Source organism: Rhamphochromis longiceps, linkage group LG3 (assembly GCF_057381845.1).
Source record: "Rhamphochromis longiceps isolate RC_006_pf linkage group LG3, R_longiceps_female_GT1.1, whole genome shotgun sequence".
Lineage (NCBI taxonomy): Eukaryota > Metazoa > Chordata > Actinopteri > Cichliformes > Cichlidae > Rhamphochromis > Rhamphochromis longiceps.
In genome coordinates, this window is record NC_140559.1 from 29,045,558 (window position 1) to 29,063,975 (window position 18,418).

The 18,418-nt window shown below is 42.0% G+C and overlaps 2 protein-coding genes across 2 annotated transcripts; one reads left to right on the forward strand and one right to left on the reverse strand.

The window, feature by feature from the left end:
- Positions 1 to 34: 34 nt before the first annotated feature.
- LOC146673861 (uncharacterized) lies at positions 35 to 16,772 on the reverse strand. Its single transcript, XM_085392361.1, has 5 exons — positions 16,600 to 16,772; positions 16,132 to 16,507; positions 8,024 to 8,224; positions 5,452 to 7,396; positions 35 to 3,145 (listed from the first exon to the last, which is right to left on the reverse strand). Exons 4-5 carry the CDS (start codon positions 7,310 to 7,312, stop codon positions 1,857 to 1,859), a joined length of 3,150 nt encoding a protein of 1,049 aa, XP_085248487.1. The 5' UTR covers positions 7,313 to 7,396; positions 8,024 to 8,224; positions 16,132 to 16,507; positions 16,600 to 16,772; the 3' UTR covers positions 35 to 1,856.
- LOC146673862 (toll-like receptor 13) lies at positions 14,222 to 16,501 on the forward strand. The gene is made up of 4 exons (XM_085401030.1): positions 14,222 to 14,497; positions 14,717 to 15,314; positions 16,055 to 16,172; positions 16,254 to 16,501. The coding sequence occupies exons 1-4, from the start codon at positions 14,222 to 14,224 to the stop codon at positions 16,465 to 16,467; spliced, it is 1,206 nt and encodes a 401-aa protein (XP_085257156.1). The 3' UTR covers positions 16,468 to 16,501.
- Positions 16,773 to 18,418: the final 1,646 nt, after the last annotated feature.

Genomic DNA, 18,418 nt, shown 5'->3' on the forward strand with positions numbered 1-18,418 from the left:
TTAACAAACCATGTCTGCTCAGTGTTTCCTACGTACCAGCTGAATAAATCATGGTGGAGACACTCTTGTTAAGATGAGGGTGACTTTAATGTTTCTGAATAATTCAAAGAAGCAATCCAGTGCTCTGTCAACAACATTACTCCATCGCAGGAGGAGGAGTTATGAAAGAGGCGGATGGAAATGTAACAGAAGAAAAAAGGGATGAGAAAGATTTGGCTCCCAAAAGGACAACATCCCTGAGATGCCAGAACAGAAAAGGAAAAGAGAATTAACATGAAATACAACAAAATATTATTTTAATAACGGAGACTAAACAAGCACATGCTGTTTCGCCCCCTATCAGTACAGACCAGCTACTGCAATAAAAAAGGACTGTCAAAAGTGCAGCGACCTGGAAAAAGAGGAAGGAAAGGCAAGGAAGAGAAGAAAAGAGAGAAAAAGACAAATAAAAAGAAATGAAATGAAATGAAATGAAAGTAACAAAAGAAAAAGAAAGCAGGAACGTAAAATTATAAATAAAACAAAAAACAAGTAGAAAAGGATCAGAAGGCAAAATGAAAATAAAAAACAGAACAAGAAAGCACAAATACAGAGAAATAAAATAAAATAAAAAGGTAAAATGAGAGGAAAGGAAAGCACATCCAGAAAAGAAAAGAAAAAAGAAAATAACGGCAAAAGAAAGGTAAAGGATGACGTGAAAGCAAAAAAAGAGGACATAACCAAAATTATAACCATAGAAGGCAAATGAGAAAAGAGAAACAAGGGGAAAAGAAAGTGCATGTAATCAGAAAGGAAAGGAAAGGAAAGGAAAGGAAAGGAAAGGAAAGGAAAGGAAAGGAAAGGAAAGGAAAGGGGGAAGCCCGGATTATTTAAAACGGAAAGGAGTAAGGAAAAGATACAACAATCTGCCGGAAACAATTTAGTGGCTCACTCGAGGCAGTCTGGGATCCCGGCTGCCTCGAGTGCTTTGTCAAAAAGAAAGTGGATGAAATATTCAGCAGCAGCAGAGCTGCTGTCCTCTCTGCTCCACATCAATAACCACTGGCTGTTTGAATATGAAACACTGGAAGAAGCACACAAAATGGAGCACCACTGACTCCTGCTCTTACTGCTGTTTAATGAAACTGTAATAAATTTTTAAACCTGTACTGATATTGTTGGAAAAGTAGCAGTGGGAGTGGTAAAAGTCATAGCAAAACGGTAGAAGTACGAGGTGAGAGTGAGCAGCAGTAAGAATTACATGTAGCAATGTTAGTGTACATGCAAGTGATTTTAGTAGCTAATATAATGTTACCTTTCACCTCCAGGAGTTTCCTACTGTTTTTAATCATTATGCTAAGCTGGTCAGCTTTCAGCTTTGTAAATGATGATCGAATGACAGATTCGCGTTTAGTTGAGGTATCCATTAACTGTGCATTTACTCTCCATTTTGGTCTTGCTCCAGGTACAAGATCCCTATTTTTAACACTCACAAAAAGCAAGACCCTTACTTGATATACATTTAATCATTGGGTGCTTCAAGGTTAGCTCCTTGTGTATCTCTGGAGCTCTTCTAGCTCTGATGAAGTTTCAACATTTGTCCTTGGAGAGTGGTCAGAGTAGGACTTCTGTAGAACAATCTAAATACAGTAGCTGTTGTCAAAGTGATTCAGAGGTGCACAAGAAGATGACTGTGATGGGAAGAACAGAAGATCTGATCGGGTTATTCTGAGTGATAGCTGCACAAGGTGTAAGATGACATGAATAGGAAAGTGCAGTAAACACATGTGCTGTGCATACATTGCAGACTTCTCCATTTAAGAGAATTTCTGTTTTAGAGTCATATCTCAGAGGGGTTTGATGTTTCTAGACTGCTCTCAGTCTGCCACAGCGGATGCCTTTCTGCAGCAACTCAGCATCCTTCCTGTCCTCTTCTTCCGCTTCTTCATCTTTAACCCTTTGAGGCTACTGTCAGAGCAGATGGACTTCCTCAGACTCCTGATGTGTTTTTCCTGCTCCTGAATCTTTGACTCCAAGTGGGACTGGATTGCTGTGCCCAGAGATTCCAAGTCCACAGAGGCGCCATACACCTCCCATGTCATCCCTTGCTCATCCCATGCTACGTCCTGTGGCTTTTCTGTCTCCTCCTTATCCCCATTTTCTTCCACCACCTTCTGCACCATCTTTGTCTCCTCCTGCTCCCCATATTTCCACATGCTATCAGTGCTAACATCTCTGTCTTGGTTTTGTCCTAGTTGTTGCCCCGACATGAGAGAAGGGCTTTTCTGAAAGCTGTATGTACGCAAACAGGCAGGCAGGGAGTTTGCCTTGTTTGTCACAGCTGACGGAAGTAATGACTGGCTACGCAACTCAATGTCAATCTTGCAGATATGCTGGACAGGTTTCTGAGTAGCTGGGATACAGCAAAGGGATGGAACTGTTGGCAAAATCAAACTACCTGACTTACAGCTAGGTGAGCCAATGAGAGAGGAGGTGATACCTCCCTGGTAGAAGCTGGGACTGGTGGATGCTGACCGTTCCACAACCTCCACCTCCACTTGGACAGCAACTTCTCTTTGCCCTCCTGCCAATGGATAAAGGCTCTCCCTTGGGTTAGTCATGGTCGCCATATCTCTGACCTTCTTGTGGTTTGCTGTAATGGTGGAAACAGGATAAAAAGAACTACCCTGATCCAGTCTCTGTCTCCCCCTCTCTTGTTTTTTTTTCTCTGTGATTTTTCTCTCCACACTCTCTGTCCTCGATGAAGAGGTGTTGCTACCAGCAATTGTGGCATTTGGCTCTCCCAGGTGGCCAGTTTTACTCAGCAGACCCTCTGGTATTCTCGCAGCACCTCCTGTTGACCGTGCTGCATTGTCAGTCACAGCCCCCTGGGATTCTGATGTTCCTCCTACAGCTGCTGCTTTTCTCTCAGGCACTTTTAAATGCTTTTCTTTGACGTCAGCACCCATTTTTGCTTGTGTCTTAGTGATAGAGTCAAAAGTGAGACCCCGAGTCAGAAAGGTATTATGAGATACACTGCTGGGATTTGTTTCCACAGTTACACACGCTGCAAGTTCATTTATGGTTCCTCCCATTGTAGTCAAGGGAGTGGTGGTTCTGGTTTTGGGGCTGGAAGTAGCCAGTGGGCCTGAAATCGCAGAAACACCTGAAAGTAAGAAATAAATATTAGCTCATATATATGTGAATTGCATAAAAAGCATAAATTATTATTATTATTATTATTATTATTATTATTATTATGCCCAATTTTTTCTTATATATTTTTCCAATAACCACTTGGATATTTAAAAGTAAATTCATCTCAGTGCTGATTTTGTGACCTTTCAGCATTATTGTTGTAATTGTAGTTTTGGGATGTGACTTAACCCTTTAACCCTTTAAGACCTACCATAGAACCAAGTCCGCCAGAGCTTGTAATATATTTTTACATGCTGTGGAGCCATTTTTTGGAGCATTTCAAGTTGCTATACATCAATAAAACCATTATAGCCCAAATTTTAATAATATGTCTGCATTAAGTGCATAGTAATTACATAAATTGCAAAAAAGTGCAATAAACTACAAAAAAATTGAAAATCGTTTTTGACTTTTTAACATATATTTCTAGTTAGAGAAATTTAAGAGGCTTATCCCTCAAAACTGTAAATACAAAAAAGTTGCACAAACTAGTTTCCCACCAAAGGAAATTTATTTTAAGTGTCTTCATAGTTTTATTTTTGAGATACACCAATTTTCATATACTGCAGGAAAAACGAAAAAATATATTATAGTGCAAATTTGCAAAATAACAGCATATGCATCAAAATAAAATATTTCCAGCAGTGTAATATGAGTCCTCAGCATCCCAGAAACGACACAGAAAGTCATAAAGTCAAACATAACTTTTAAAAACACAAGTATAGGCTCATAAGGCCACAATGGTAAAAAACTACATTTCCGCAAAATGACGTCACTTCCGGTTTCGGGCAGGTCATGCGGTCATGTGATAGTTCACGCTGATGGACGTAGGAAGTGTTACAAACAGCTGATCGGATCGGCAAAGCGTGTTTCTGGAGTATTATGTTTTTGTTGCTGCAAGTGCTTTTTATGCAGTTTTTGCAAAGCTTTATGTGGAAGGAAACCGTGACCTAGGACAAGCTGATGGCATAAGATGTAAGTACAACTCCTCCGGTTTCATATGCAAAAAAAATTATTGCGCTAGCTTACGTGGTTGCAGTGCTACTGGGATTTAAAAATAGTTACGCAAAACGGAGCGTGTCCGCTTACATCTTATACCATCAGCTTGTCCTAGGTCACGGTTTCCTTCCACATATAGCTTTGCAAAAAACTGCATAAAAAGCGCTTGCAGCAACAAAAACATAATATTCCAGAAACATGCCTTGCTGATCCGATCAGCTGTTTGTAACACTTCCTACGTTGGAATAGACGTCAGCGCGAACTATCGCATGTCCGCCATTACCTGCCCGAGACCGGAAGTGACGTCATTTTCGCGGAAATGTAGTTTGTTTTTTTTTACCATCAGGGCCTCATGAGCCTATACTGGTCTTTTTAAAAGTTATCTTTGACTTTATGACTTTCTGTGTCGTTTCTGGGATTTTTCCTGCAGTATATAAAAATTGGTGTATTTCAAAAATAAAACTATGAAGACACTCTAAATAAATTTTCTGTGGTGGGAAACTATTTTGTGCTGCTTTTTTGTATTTACAGTTTTGAGGGATAAGCCCCTTAAATTTCTGTAACTAGAAATATATGTTAAAAAAACAAAAACGATTTTCAAATTTTCTGTAGTTTATTGCGCTTTTTTGCAATTTATGTAATTGCTATGCACTTAATGCAGACACATTATTAAAATTTGTGCTATCATGGTTGCACTGATGTATAGCAACTTGAAATTCTCCCAAAAATGGCTCCACAGCATGTAAAAATATAATATAAGTTCTGGCGGACTTGGTTCTATGGTAGGTCTTAAAGGGTTAATTGTTTCTTCTCTTTTTCTTTTGCTTTGATCATTACACTGAAATGAAACATTGCTGTCAAATATAAACTAATATAACTAAAAACAAAAGAAACTTCCCAATGAAAAACCTTCTACAATGCATACATATGTTGTTGTTTTTTTTACAGAAAAAAGATGCTTGATGCTTGGTTAATTGTCCATTGTTTTGGATTTTTGTCAGGTTTTTCCTTAGTACCACTTGTTTTAATAAAAACAATAATGGATTTTTGTTATTACAATCATGAATACCCAAATCTCGATTACTGTATTAAAAGCTACCTGACATGAAAGTTTTTATAGAATACCACACTAGAGTATTGGAGGTGGAGGTTGTACCACATTGAACCCTGACTGAAGCTTATTTTGTCAAACTGATTTTTACATTACAAACTGATGATCATAAGATGTCGGCTTTGCAAAATGTCTACATAAAATTAAATTGTGGCAGTAGTTACCTGGAGCAGAGCCAGGGCTTATCTGGGCATCTCTGTGTGGTCCAACAGGATTTGAATCAAGAGTTTTCCCAGCACAAGATCCAGGTCTCCTACTTGCTGAGCCTGGTCTTGGAGACAGTGTCAAGGAAGAGTGCAAATCCCTCAAAGCTAGTTGTGAAGTAGAGTGAACTGGTCCAGACTTGGAAATGTTTGATCCAGCTTTAGGGTCCGTACCTTGTTTGGTACTGGATGCTGAAGTCTTGAGGTTGTCATCTTTGGACCCAGACAGACTGGTTCTAATGGATGATGGGGAAACAGATCTGACAAGGTCTATTTTAGAGCTAGAGTTTGTTAAAGTAGACATAGAAGTTGACCGTGTTGGCTCAGCTTTATAATTGGAAGAGGCATCAGAACTAGAAGCAGTCCCACATTTAGCAGTTGGGCTAGTTTGAAGATTGATTTTTGAATTTGGCAGAGATTTGGGATCTTGGTCATCTTTTGACCTTGCCATGCTGGTTCTAGAGGCCCCAGCTGTCTTAGACTCTTGAGTAGTTTTGTTTGGTTTAATATCTGACATATTTCTAGAGTCAATGCTATCTCTGGAGCTCATCCCTGACTTAAAGTTGGGAGTGGCTTTGGAAGTGAAGTCATTTTTAAGATCTAAACTATCCCTAGAGTCTGAAGTTGTTTTGGAAGCCGAACCACTTTTGGAATCTAAACTGTTTCTTGACCCAATCTGTGCTTTAGAATTGTGACTGGCTTTGGAATCAGTGCCAGTTTTAGAAACCAGACTGTCCTTGGACACTGTGGTTCCCTTAGAGTTTGAAATGAATTTAGAACTGGTTTTGCATCCAAAACCAGCACTTGAATCTTTACTCTCAAGGTTCTCCTTTGGTTTCGTTGTATTACTGTTTATAGGTCTGGTGGCTGTTCTCTGTGTGAATGGCTTGGGACTTACAGACGTCAATAGGGTGCTCTTGTTACTCGGAAGTGCTGATTCTCCCCTCTGACTTGGTGATTTTGTAGCTGTAGAGGATGTTTCAGAACTATGAGTTCTTGAGTCATGCCCAGTTTTTGGATTTGACTTGCTGGTTATGCTCGCTGGATTTTGGTTGACTTCCACTATTGGTATTTGATTTGCCAGTTTTGAGATGATAGCCTTTGCCTCTGCTTTCTGGTTAGGAATTTGGGGGCTTGCAGGTAGGTGTAAAGTTTGTGGCGAAGGTGTCTTGATCACTTTCCCCCCCTCCTCTTTTTGGTTTGACTGCATACTTAGACTGACTGTTATTTTATTTGTAGTCTTTGTGGTTAGTCCACCTGTCAGAGATTTTGTAGTGTTCAGGCTCTGTATTTTTATTCTTTCAGTACTTTTGGGGATGCTAGCCATTGTTGTTTGCTCCATCTGCTGTGGTTTTAGACTTGTGTGCATCTTGGTGCTAAGTCCTGGGGCATGTTTGATATTTGCTGATTTCAGCAGTTGCTCATCTCTGCATCTAACCGTTGGCTTAGCTGTTGGTGAACGAGACAAAGCTGGGATTTTGCTTTTTTGCCGTGATGGGTCATCTCTCTCTCCTGGTGATGTCACAGTGGGTGTAAGGATGCTTGCTGACATACTTACTGCTACTTTCACCCCAGGTTTTTCACCTCCTTTGGTCACATTATCCTTTTTCTGTCCCCCATGCAGCTTTGAGGACTCGATGAATGCGCGGGGATTGCTTGGTGAGGTAATATTGAGGTTAAGGTTAAAGTTAGGTTCCAGTTCAAGTTTTGTATTAGCATCTATGTTGCAGAGATTGTCTTCAAGCCCATCCTCCCTTGTAACTGGACCTTCTGATTGGATGATATCTCTCTGTCGTTTTAAAATATTTTTTGAGGTTTCCATGATAATAATGATGATGATGGTTACTGTGTATCCAGTAGAAAAAAGGACCAATTTCTATGATATTTTTCAGTTGATACTGAGAACCTGACGAGACAGATGGATAAAGAGATGATTAAAAACAATAAGCCAAGCAGAGGCTATAGATGATGCATGTTTGATTGAAAGATAGCGGTCTCACTAGGCAAAAGTATTCAAAAGTTATTGACATAATATTATGAAAAAGTGACACACAACAAGAAAAAATGCCCCCTCACACATAGGAGTAAAGACTTAAGATTGGTAGTTCAGCCCTGTCTGGCAGCTATTTTCTGCCAAACACATGAATTCTCACGAGACCCAGTTTCACTCACGTTTGCATTTTCCCTACTGTGCTTGATACAGGCATCCATAGTCATGACTAGATTTTAAAAAGGAAATACAAGCGACCTGCTGTTTCAAAAAAAGTTCTGTACATATAATGAAACTAACTGAGACAAAACTGAAAGGAGTCACATATTTATAACATTACAATTACACTTAAGTTGACATTTTACAGCCTGGTTATAAATAGAACTACTAATGTATTACAAAAATATCAGGCAAGTCTTGATATAAATAGAAATATAATTAAAAGAGCAAGCAATAATTTAAGCATTTTAAAGTCACTCACGGGTATTACAGAAAGCTGTCACTGGAATATTACTGCAGGCTTGTAATATATTTCCTTCATACCTGTTTAGGATCCACATACATCACTGTTGGTTGACAAAGGCATGGTAAATGTTCGACGGTCCACCGCTGCAGACTCCCAAAGTGGAGAAAAAGTCTTCATCTGGTTCCCCGCTTCTTTCTCCTCAATGCTCTACCAGAGGAGGCACCAATGAATAAATTACAAGAGGAGGGAGCGAGGAAGTAGAGAGGAGAACGCAGGGGCTGAGAAAAAAAAGAAAAACATTATCACACTCCCCTTATCCCATTTTTCTTCTGTCATGGATTTGTCTTCAGATGTACTCCACCATTTGATTCTATGGTTAAGACCTCCTCCTCAATTTGTAATCCCCTCTTCTTTATTTTAGGTTTTCCTTGTCTGTTTTTCCTGTCAACCACCCAATATTTTGAGCGCAATCTATGCCATGAAAACGTAATGCGGTGTTAAAGGCAAAAAAAGGAAGTCTAAGCCTGTACTTGTCATGGTCCTGGGTCTGTGACCCAGGTTTTTGAGTTTTGGGAATGTTTAGGAGTTTTCTTGTTTGTTACCCTTATGTTATAGTTTTGTATTTTGTATCACTGTCATTAAGGTTTTTGTGATGATATTAAGGTCAGGTATGGGTTTCAGGCTTTTATAGTTTCTTATAGTTGTCATGTTGCTATGCTCAGTATTTGCATTTTCTGTTCTTAGTCTTGTTATCTAGTCTTTAGGTGTCTGGCTCTCTGTATATAAGATAAGATAAGATAAGATAAGATAAGATAAGGTTCAAGGTTCTTTATTTGTCACATGCATAGTTATACAAGTATAACACACAGTGAAATGTAGCCTGACACGCTCCTCGACATGTGCAAAAAAAAATTGGGGGGGGGGGTGTAGAGGAAAAACATATATATATATATATATATATATATATATGTAGTATATACATTGGGTGAATGTGCAGTAGTAGCAGATAAGATAAGATAAGATAAGATAAGATAAGATACACATATGTATACATATACATACATATATACCTGCACATGTCTATACACATGGAAGGTCCATTATGCATGAAGTGGTGACCGTGGATGTTCACAGTGTCCAGTGACTTATGACATCGTGATTGAGGAGTTATAGAGTCTAACTGCTGTTGGGATGAACGATCTGCGAAAGCGCTCCTTCCTGCAGCGAGGGTGTTTCAGTCTCTGACTAAAAGAGCTGCTCAGCCCACTCACATACTCATGCAGTGGGTGATGTGGGTTGTTCATGATGGATGTCAGCTTTACTAACATCCTCCTCTCACCAACCACCTCCACAGACTCCAGGGGACATCCCAACACGGAGCTAGACCTCCGCACCAGTTTGTCAATCCTGCTCCTGTCCCTGTCCGTGCATCCATTCCCCCAGCAGACCACTGCATAGAAAAGGGCAGATGCTACCACAGTGTCATAGAGTGTCCTTAACAGAGTCCTGCAGACTCCCAAGGACCTCAGTCTCCTCAGCAGGTGGAGTCGACTCTGGCCCTTCTTATACAGGACGTCTGTATTTGTAGTCCAGTCCAGTTTATTGTTGAGGTGAACACCCAGGTACTTATAAGAGTCCACTATCTCAATGTCTTTCCCTTGGATGTTCGCCGGTGTCGTAGGGGGTGACTTCCTCCTGAAGTCTATGATCATCTCCTTTGTCTTTCCGGCGTTGATTTGGAGTACGTTGGTCTCACACCAGCCAACAAAGTCACTGATGACCCCCTGTATTCCTGATCATTCCCGTCTGATACGCATCCAATGATGGCTGTATCATCTGAGAACTTCTGTAGATGGCAATCGTCCGAATTATAACAGAAGTCTGAAGTGTAAAGGCTGAACAGGAAAGGTGAGAGAACCGTGCCCCGTGCTGCCCCCGTGCTGCAGATTACCACCTCGGACACACAGTCATGGAGCCTCACATACTGTGGTCTGTTGGTAAGGTAGTCGATGGTCCATGCAGTCAGCTGTTTGCCTACTCCGGCTCCCTCCAGCTTCCCTCTCAGTAGTGCGCGTTGGATGGTGTTGAAAGCACTGGAGAAGTCAAAAAACATGATCCTCACAGTGCTCCCCGCCTGCTCTAAGTGAGAGAGGGATCGGTGTACCAGGTAGATGACAGCGTCATCCACCCCAATTCCAGAATGGTAGGCGAACAGCAGGGGGTCCATCACTGAGTCCACCAGTGGCCGAAGGTGGTGCAGGATGAGCCTTTCCATGGTCTTCATCAGATGAGAAGCCAAGGCAACAGGCCTGAAGTGGTTGGGCTCCCTGGGGTGTGCAATTTTTGGCACCGGAACCACACAGGAAGTCTTCCACAGTTCAGGAACCCTCTGCAGGCTCAGGCTCAGGTTGAAGATGTACAGGGCCACCTGACAGAGCTGGTCTGCACAGTCCCTGAGCAGTCTGGAGCAGATTCCATCCAGACCTGCTGCCTTCCTTGCCTTCATCCTCTTTAGCTGATTTCTCACCTGATCAGCTGTGAAGTAGATGTGAGGCTGGGCTGGAGTGGGGGGTAGGCCTGGCTTTGTTGCGGGTAGATGTGTGGATAGGGGTGAAGCAGGGTTGTGGTGAGAGGAGAGCTCAGGTGACAATGGCATTGCACCTGGGGGGGGGGGGGCAACTGGAGGGGGGTTAATGGAACCTGGGGGGTGGGAGAGGTGATAAGTGGGCCATTGTCAAATCTGTTAAAAAACAGATTCAAGTCGTTAGCCCAACCCCAGCCGGCAGACACTGTGGCTCCTCAATTGTCCTGGAAGTGTCCAGAGATTTTTTCCATGTTCCTCCAGACTTCTCTGATGTTTTTCTGTTGGAGTTGGTTTTCCATCTTCCTCCTGAAGCACTCCTTGCCTTCTCGGATCTTGTATTTAAGATCCTTTTGGACTTTAAGTTCCTCCTTGTGTCCCGACCAGAAAGCACTCTTCTTCTTGTTCAGCAGGGCCTTCAGTTCTGGGGTGACCCACGGTTTATTGTTTGAGAAACACTGTATCTTCTGGGTAGGCACAGTGTTCTCAACACTGAAATTAATGTAGTCCATGATGCAGTGGGTGAGGGCGTCGATGTCCTCACCGTGAGGCTTGTAGAGTTCCTACCAGTCTGTGCATTCAAAACAGTCTCTTAGGGCCTCAGTGCATTCCTCAGACCACACCCTTATCACCTTCTTTGTGGGGGGGGGGGGGACGTTCCTCTTCACCATAGGAATGTAGGTGGGGTGGAGAGGGACCAGGTTGTGGTCTGAGTGGCCAAGCGGGGGGAGGGGTGATGCACTGTAAGCCTGCTTTGTGTTGGCAAACAATAGATCCATCTCATACTTCCTGTTTTGAGGTCCTGTATTAAATGCACACACATATACACACACCTCTAACTGACCATCCTCTCTAATTGATTTGAGAAGACGAAAGTTGTTATTGGGAAATATCGTGTCAAAATGCTCCCCAACTGCTGATATATTTCACCTTTTTGGTAGTTCCATAATGTTCTTCTTGCAAGCTTGTGATGATCATGAAAATCACATCAGATTAACTACACACATACATACAAATCCCTGCATCTTTTCAGCAACTAGAGTCACATAATGAGGCAGTGATGTCGTTTCAGAGAAATTACGCCTTGTTTATCTTTGGTTGTGAAGGACGATACGTGTATGTGGCGATCGTGGCTCAAGAGTTGGTAGTTCGCCTTGTAATCGAAAGGTTGCCGGTTTGAGCCCCGGCTTGGACAGTCTCGGTCATTGTGTCACTGGGCAAGACACTTCACCTGTTGCCTACTGGTGGTGGTCAGAGGGCCCAGTGGTGCCAGTGTCTGGCAGCCTCGCCTCTGTCAGTGCGCCCCAAGGCAGCTGTGGCTACAATGTAGCTTGCCATCACCAGTGTGTGAATGGGTGGATGACTGGTTGTGTAAAGCGCTTTGGGGTCCTTAGGGACTAGAAAAGCGCTATGAAGGCTGCTTCTAACAGCTTGGACGAGTTTACGGACACCGTCACCTCCTATATCCACTTCTGTGAGGACAGCATTGTGCCATCACGCACCAGGGTGAGTTATAACAATGACAAACCCTGGTTTACTCCTAAACTCAAAAAGCTGTGGCTGGAAAAGAGAAAGGCGTTCAGAAGCGGAGACAGGGACTGCTACAGAGAGGCCAAGTACAGGTTCACTAAAGAAGTGGACATTGCTAAACATCAGCACTCTGAGAAGATGCAGCAGCAGATCTCAGAGAATGACTCGGCCTCTGTGTGGAAAGGTTTTAGGAATATCACAAACTACAAGCCTAAAACCCCCCACTCCACTGATGACTTGCTCTTAGCCAACACCCTTAACGACTTCTACTGCCGTTTTGACGAGCCATCAGGCAGCCTTCACACCTCCAACGGCCCCAACAATAGAGGCACTTTGGACACTAATTCCACCACCTCTCCCCCCTCCATAGAGCCATCACCACCTTCAAACTGTTCACCTACAACACCCCCCTCCTCACCCCACACAAAAGAGGATTTCACACCACCTCCACCCACCACAACTCTTCATATTCATGAAGCAGATGTGAGGAAGCAGTTTAAGAACCTGAATGCTCGGAAAGCTCCCGGCCCAGACGGTGTGTCTCCTGCCACCCTCAGACACTGTGCAAACGAGCTGGCCCCAGTGTTTTCTGGCATTTTCAACTCCTCACTGCAGGCATGTCATGTGCCTGCCTGCTTCAAGTCCTCTACCATAATCCCTGTCCCCAAGAAACCTAGGATCACTGGACTAAATGACTACAGACCCGTGGCTCTGACATCTGTGGTCATGAAGTCTTTTGAGCGCCTAGTTCTCTCCCATCTCAGGACCCTCACGGCCCCCCTCCTGGACCCCCTGCAGTTTGCATATAGAGCCAACAGGTCTGTAGACGACGCCATCAACATGGCCCTACACTTCATCCTGCAGCATCTGGACTCCCCAGGAACCTACGCCAGGATCCTGTTTGTGGACTTCAGCTCTGCCTTCAACACCATCCTTCCAGACCATCTCCGAGACAAGCTTTCCCAGATGAATGTGCCTGATCCCATCTGCCGGTGGATCACTGACTTACTGACGGACAGGAAGCAGCATGTGAGGCTGGGAAAGAATGTCTCGGACTCCCGGACCATCAGCACCGGCTCCCCTCAGGGCTGTGTTCTTTCTCCTCTGCTCTTCTCCCTGTACACCAACTGCTGCACCTCCACCCACCAGTCTGTCAAGCTAATCAAGTTTGCAGATGACACCACCGTTATTGGGCTCATCTCTGACGGGGATGAGTCTGCCTACAGGAGGGAGGTTGAACGTCTGGTGTCTTGGTGCAGCCACAACAACCTGGTGCTGAATGCCCAGAAGACAGTGGAGATTATTGTGGACTTCAGGAAGCACACAGCCCCACTCCCCCCCATCATCCTGACTGACACCCCCATCACCTCTGTGGACTCATTCCGCTTCCTGGGTACCACCATCACCCAGGACCTGAAGTGGGAGCCCACCATCACCTCCGTCATCAAGAAAGCCCAGCAGAGGATGTACTCATCTGCAGTCTCTGGACTTGCGAGGCTGGTCCAAGGACATCGAGTGGGAAGTGTCAAACAAGACCTTTTTGAGGAGCCTAACGAGACTGCACATGAGTGAAACTTCTCTTAGCTTTGATGTGTACAGAGTGATTCTGCAGACTGCTTACTCTCTTCAAGAGTTTCAGATGGATAACATACAAAAGTGGATAGATGATGGTCTCATTGACGTTGCCTGCCAAATTCCTTCTCTAAGAACAGTTGATGTGAGAAATAGTGAAATTCACACCATAAAAGAGCACATGCTGCAGTCTTGCTCTAACCTTATTGAGCTCAACTTATCATTTAACAATATAAAAAGCATGGCTGATAATGCACTCCAGTCAATGACACAGCTCAGAAGCCTGATATTACAAAATAATGAACTGTCCGAACTGCCAGTGGCCGTCCAAGGACTCACCACATTGGAAGTCTATGACCTTAGTTCCAATGACATCAGTGAACTTTACTGTCCTTACTTCTGGAATTTAACAAGCCTAACAATACTCGATCTGAGCCACAATCAAATATCCTATATCTTTGACTGTGTTTTTCAAAATTTAAACAATTTGAAAATCTTAAATCTTGAAAACAACAAGATTATGTCATTTATAGATACATTCAAAGATAAATTACAGACACTGGAGTTTTTAAATTTGAGAAATATTGATATCATGAATTTCATTCATGGAGATTTTCATAGTCTGTCTTCCCTTCAATACTTGTGTATAGACTTAGACGAGTGTGACAGTGTTGATGAAGGAGGGTTCGAAGGACTTGATAACCTCCAGATTCTTTATCTGTTAGGTGATAATTATTTTTACGACCATTTCAGTGGACTGTCAAACTTAAGCACTCTGATCTTAAATGTTGTTGAAAGCCGAACCCACAACAGCTCTGAACAAAGGGATAGGCCTTTCTCAAATTTAAAAAGATTGAAGGAACTTGTTATAAAGGTTCATAGAGGATATTACGATATTTCAAAAGATGTTCTCAGTGGTCTGACTTCTTTAGAGTACTTAATAACAGAGGCATATTTCATGGGATCTTTGTACCCAGACACATTTAAATACACACCGCAACAGAAACATCTGAGGATATCTTACAGCGAGCTTTCAGTTTTAACATCTGACGTGTTCTTGCCAATTCCAAACCTGATAATACTCGACCTCTCCAACAATAAACTCAGGTCTTTGGATTTTCTAGCAGAGGCCAAACTGTCGGCACTCAGGTGGCTAAACGTCAGTGACAATGAATTGTTTGTAATCAGTGAAACAGTTATCCAATCCCTTCCAGGCTTGACATATCTGGATCTATCTGCTAACCTTTTAACATGTGAATGTTCTAATTACGGTCTTATCCAGTGGATTCAAGGCAGCAAACAGACACAGGTTGTTAATGCACATCAGTACACTTGTGCGTTTCCTGTCAGCCAACGGGGAAAAAAATTCCTTGACTTTGGTTTTGACTCCTGTCGGATAGATGCTGCATTGCTCTGCTTCCTCTTTAGCTCTAGTCTAGTTATGCTTACTCTCCTCGCATCCTTCATCTATCACTTCCTGAGGTCACACCTCACATATGCCTATTACCTCTTCCTGGCCTTTCTCTATGATAATAAGAGGAGGAAGAAAGGTATTCCTCACAGCTACGATGCCTTTGTCTCCTACAATGTTCATGATGAAGCTTGGGTCTGTGGAGAGTTGCTTCCAGAGCTGGAGGGTCAACAGGGCTGGAAACTCTGTCTGCACCACAGAGACTTTGAACCAGGTATATATGATTATCATTAGCCTCTTTTTTTCTATTTTTCTATTTTTAGATCAATATTTAATGGAGCTACCACACAAACTCTGTCTCATCTTTCCTTTAAACACTATTGTTGCCACTCTAAACTTGTAATGACAAAGATCAGGGTTTCACACCACCGTTTTTTGTTTTGTTTTGTTCAAAATTTTACTACACTACGTTTACGCAAACACAAATGGTTGATATGATGTCAAACAAGAATGCCAATCACACATGACCCACAAAACAAAGTTTGAATGCTAGACTGACTATCTGGACAAGAGCTACAAATTGATCTTTAAACCTCTAAAATTAAACTTTAGATGTGCTGCTCAACTGTCAAAGCATCCTACATGTAGGAAAAGGAAATCATGAAGTTGTGTTTTGCATAAAAGAAAATAGAAAGACAGCTGTTTTTGTACTCCCGATGTTTTTGTAAGCCTTGGATTCCAGAAACTATAAAAATTAAAGTTAAGACCAACACCAGTTATTACTCGAGAAGCTTATTGAATTGTTCTTTGTTCTCCAAAGGCTGTGACTGGAATTTAGACACTACTGTAGATCCTGCTATTCTCAAAAGTGAGAATGTTTTAACTTATAGAAAAGGCTACACATTATGTTATTCACCAGAGCTGTTTTAACTAGAAAATGTTAAAACTTGAAAAATGCTGACATGTTTGATGTGTGAGATTTTTGTTTAATGTCTCAGATTTCTGTTTTTACAGGTAAGCCCATTGTAGAAAACATTACAGATGCCATCTATAACAGCAGAAAGACTATCTGTGTGATCAGCCCAAATTACCTGCAGAGTGAGTGGTGCTCCAAAGAAATCCAGATGGCCAGGTATGGTTACCAACTCTTTGTCCTTACATGTAATGACATCGCCAGCTTCTACACTGATTAATCTGCGTGTGATCTCTTTAGCTACCGTCTGTTCGATGAGCACAAGGATGTGCTGATCATGGTGTTTCTGGAGGACATACCAGCCAACCAGCTGTCTCCGTACTACCAAATAAGGAGTCTGGTGAAGAGGAGCTCTTACTTGAGCTGGCCACAGGCTGGTCAACACACTGGAGTCTTCTGGCAGAAAATACGACAAGCTCTCGAGAGAGAAGAAAACCCCGCTGAGCACACGTGACTCCGCACTGGACAGCCCATAGTCATCCACTGAAGTTTACCTGAGGTGGAAAAATCATTGTTTGTTTGTAAAAAGCAGATATAGTTATTGCAAATGAGAATAAATCAGGGTATGCTTTACAGTGAGACTGACAAGTTGCTCTTCTTATCCTTTTGTATTCGAAGGAGCTTGGGAAAGAAAGCGTCTGGACTTCAAGTTGCTTGAAGATGTTTCACCTCTCATCTGAGAAGCTTCTTAAGTTCTAGGGTCAAATGGTGGAGAGTCACAGATTTAAGCCCTGTGGGAGTGTCCCTCCGAGAGGGACAATGGACCCTCTAATGATCCTCTACCTAATCACACAAGCCAAGGTGTGAAAATGGGTGTAGGTCACAATCAGCCAAGGTTTTGGGTGAGCTCATTGTGAAACCTAGCCCCACCCTATCATGTGATTTGCTGAGGTCAGATGGCCCAGGATATCCTTTGGTATCCATGTCAGATTCACCCCCTTACGTTCAAAATACCAAAATGAAGATTGCAGACATGCTCAACTTGAGGCTTCATAATGGGACTTCTCCAGCTGGTGGATAATGCTGTGGTGGCTCCATCCATCTTTCATATACAGTTTATGTAAAGAACAAGCATAGTTGTGTTTAGAGGTGCAAATATAAATATAAAAATGGGGTTAGGGTTGTACATATTTTTTATATTGTTATATTTAACTACTAATCAATAAGTCCTAATAATGGAACATATCAATCGACTGTCATTTTTAAACCATTAGGATTATGGGCTTTGTGACAGTTGGAGTTTAAACCACCCTGATGATCAAGAATTCACTTACTTTTCCAAGTCCATCATTCATCATCGAGAATATATTTATTCCCCCAGCTAGTAATTCCCGTCATCCAAAGCGATCATAAACCTGTCTCTTTGAAACTCAATAAAAAATGGCAACAAAAATCGACCACCTGATGGTGCTTGAACACATCTTTGCTAAAAAAGTAGGACTTAATAATATTTTAAAGAGAATGGACATCCTTTTTGGATATAAATGATTCTCCCAACATTTATTAACTTTATTATAGGAAACTGGCATAGCTGTTTTAAGGGGCAGGATTATCTCATACTCATCCTATAAAAAGGACAAAGACACAATTTGGAAGAAAAAATTAAAATGTTGAAAAGAAATTGGACAACCAACCCTTCTGAAAAGCTAGTGTGTGATTTAAGAAAACACAGACTTGATTTAAATGTTTTGTTAAATGCAAAATCACAGTTTCTTATACAGCGGTTGACACATGAGAAATCTAAATACAATAATAAATAAATCAGATAAATATATGGCAAACCTACTTAAGCAAAATAAAAAAAACAAGTACAGTTATCAAAGACTCAGCAGGGAAACCTTTTCATTATCTTCCAGATATAAATAATGTTGTTAGGGCGTTTTACATGCATCTATACACTTCTGACCATGACCCAAATATGGAAAACATTCACAAATTTCTGAGTGCTATAGATCTGTCTATTTTAACACAAGATCAAGGTACGATGTTGGATAAACTATAGCTCTAGAAGAACTATTCTTAATCAAATACTCTGTAACAAGGCATCTAGCCCAGATGGCGTCCCTGCTGAGTTCTACGAACATTTATGGCCAACCCTGTCCTCGCTATTCATAAGAATGGTTGAAGAATTTGTGATTAGGTCTAGAATTTCTCCTACCATGAAAACTGCAATGATTAACCTGTTGTTAAAACCAGATAAAGATCCCACGCAGGCAATTAGTTATGGAGCACTTGTTCTGGTAAATACAGACATTAAAATTATAAGCAAAGTCCTTGCATCACACTTAGAAAAAGTAATTCACTACAGTTTTATATGGTTGATAATCGCCCCCAGATGCAGGAAATGGTCCCCTTTACTCTGGGGTAGAGACAAGCAGACCACCCCCCAGTCCTGCAGCAGTATG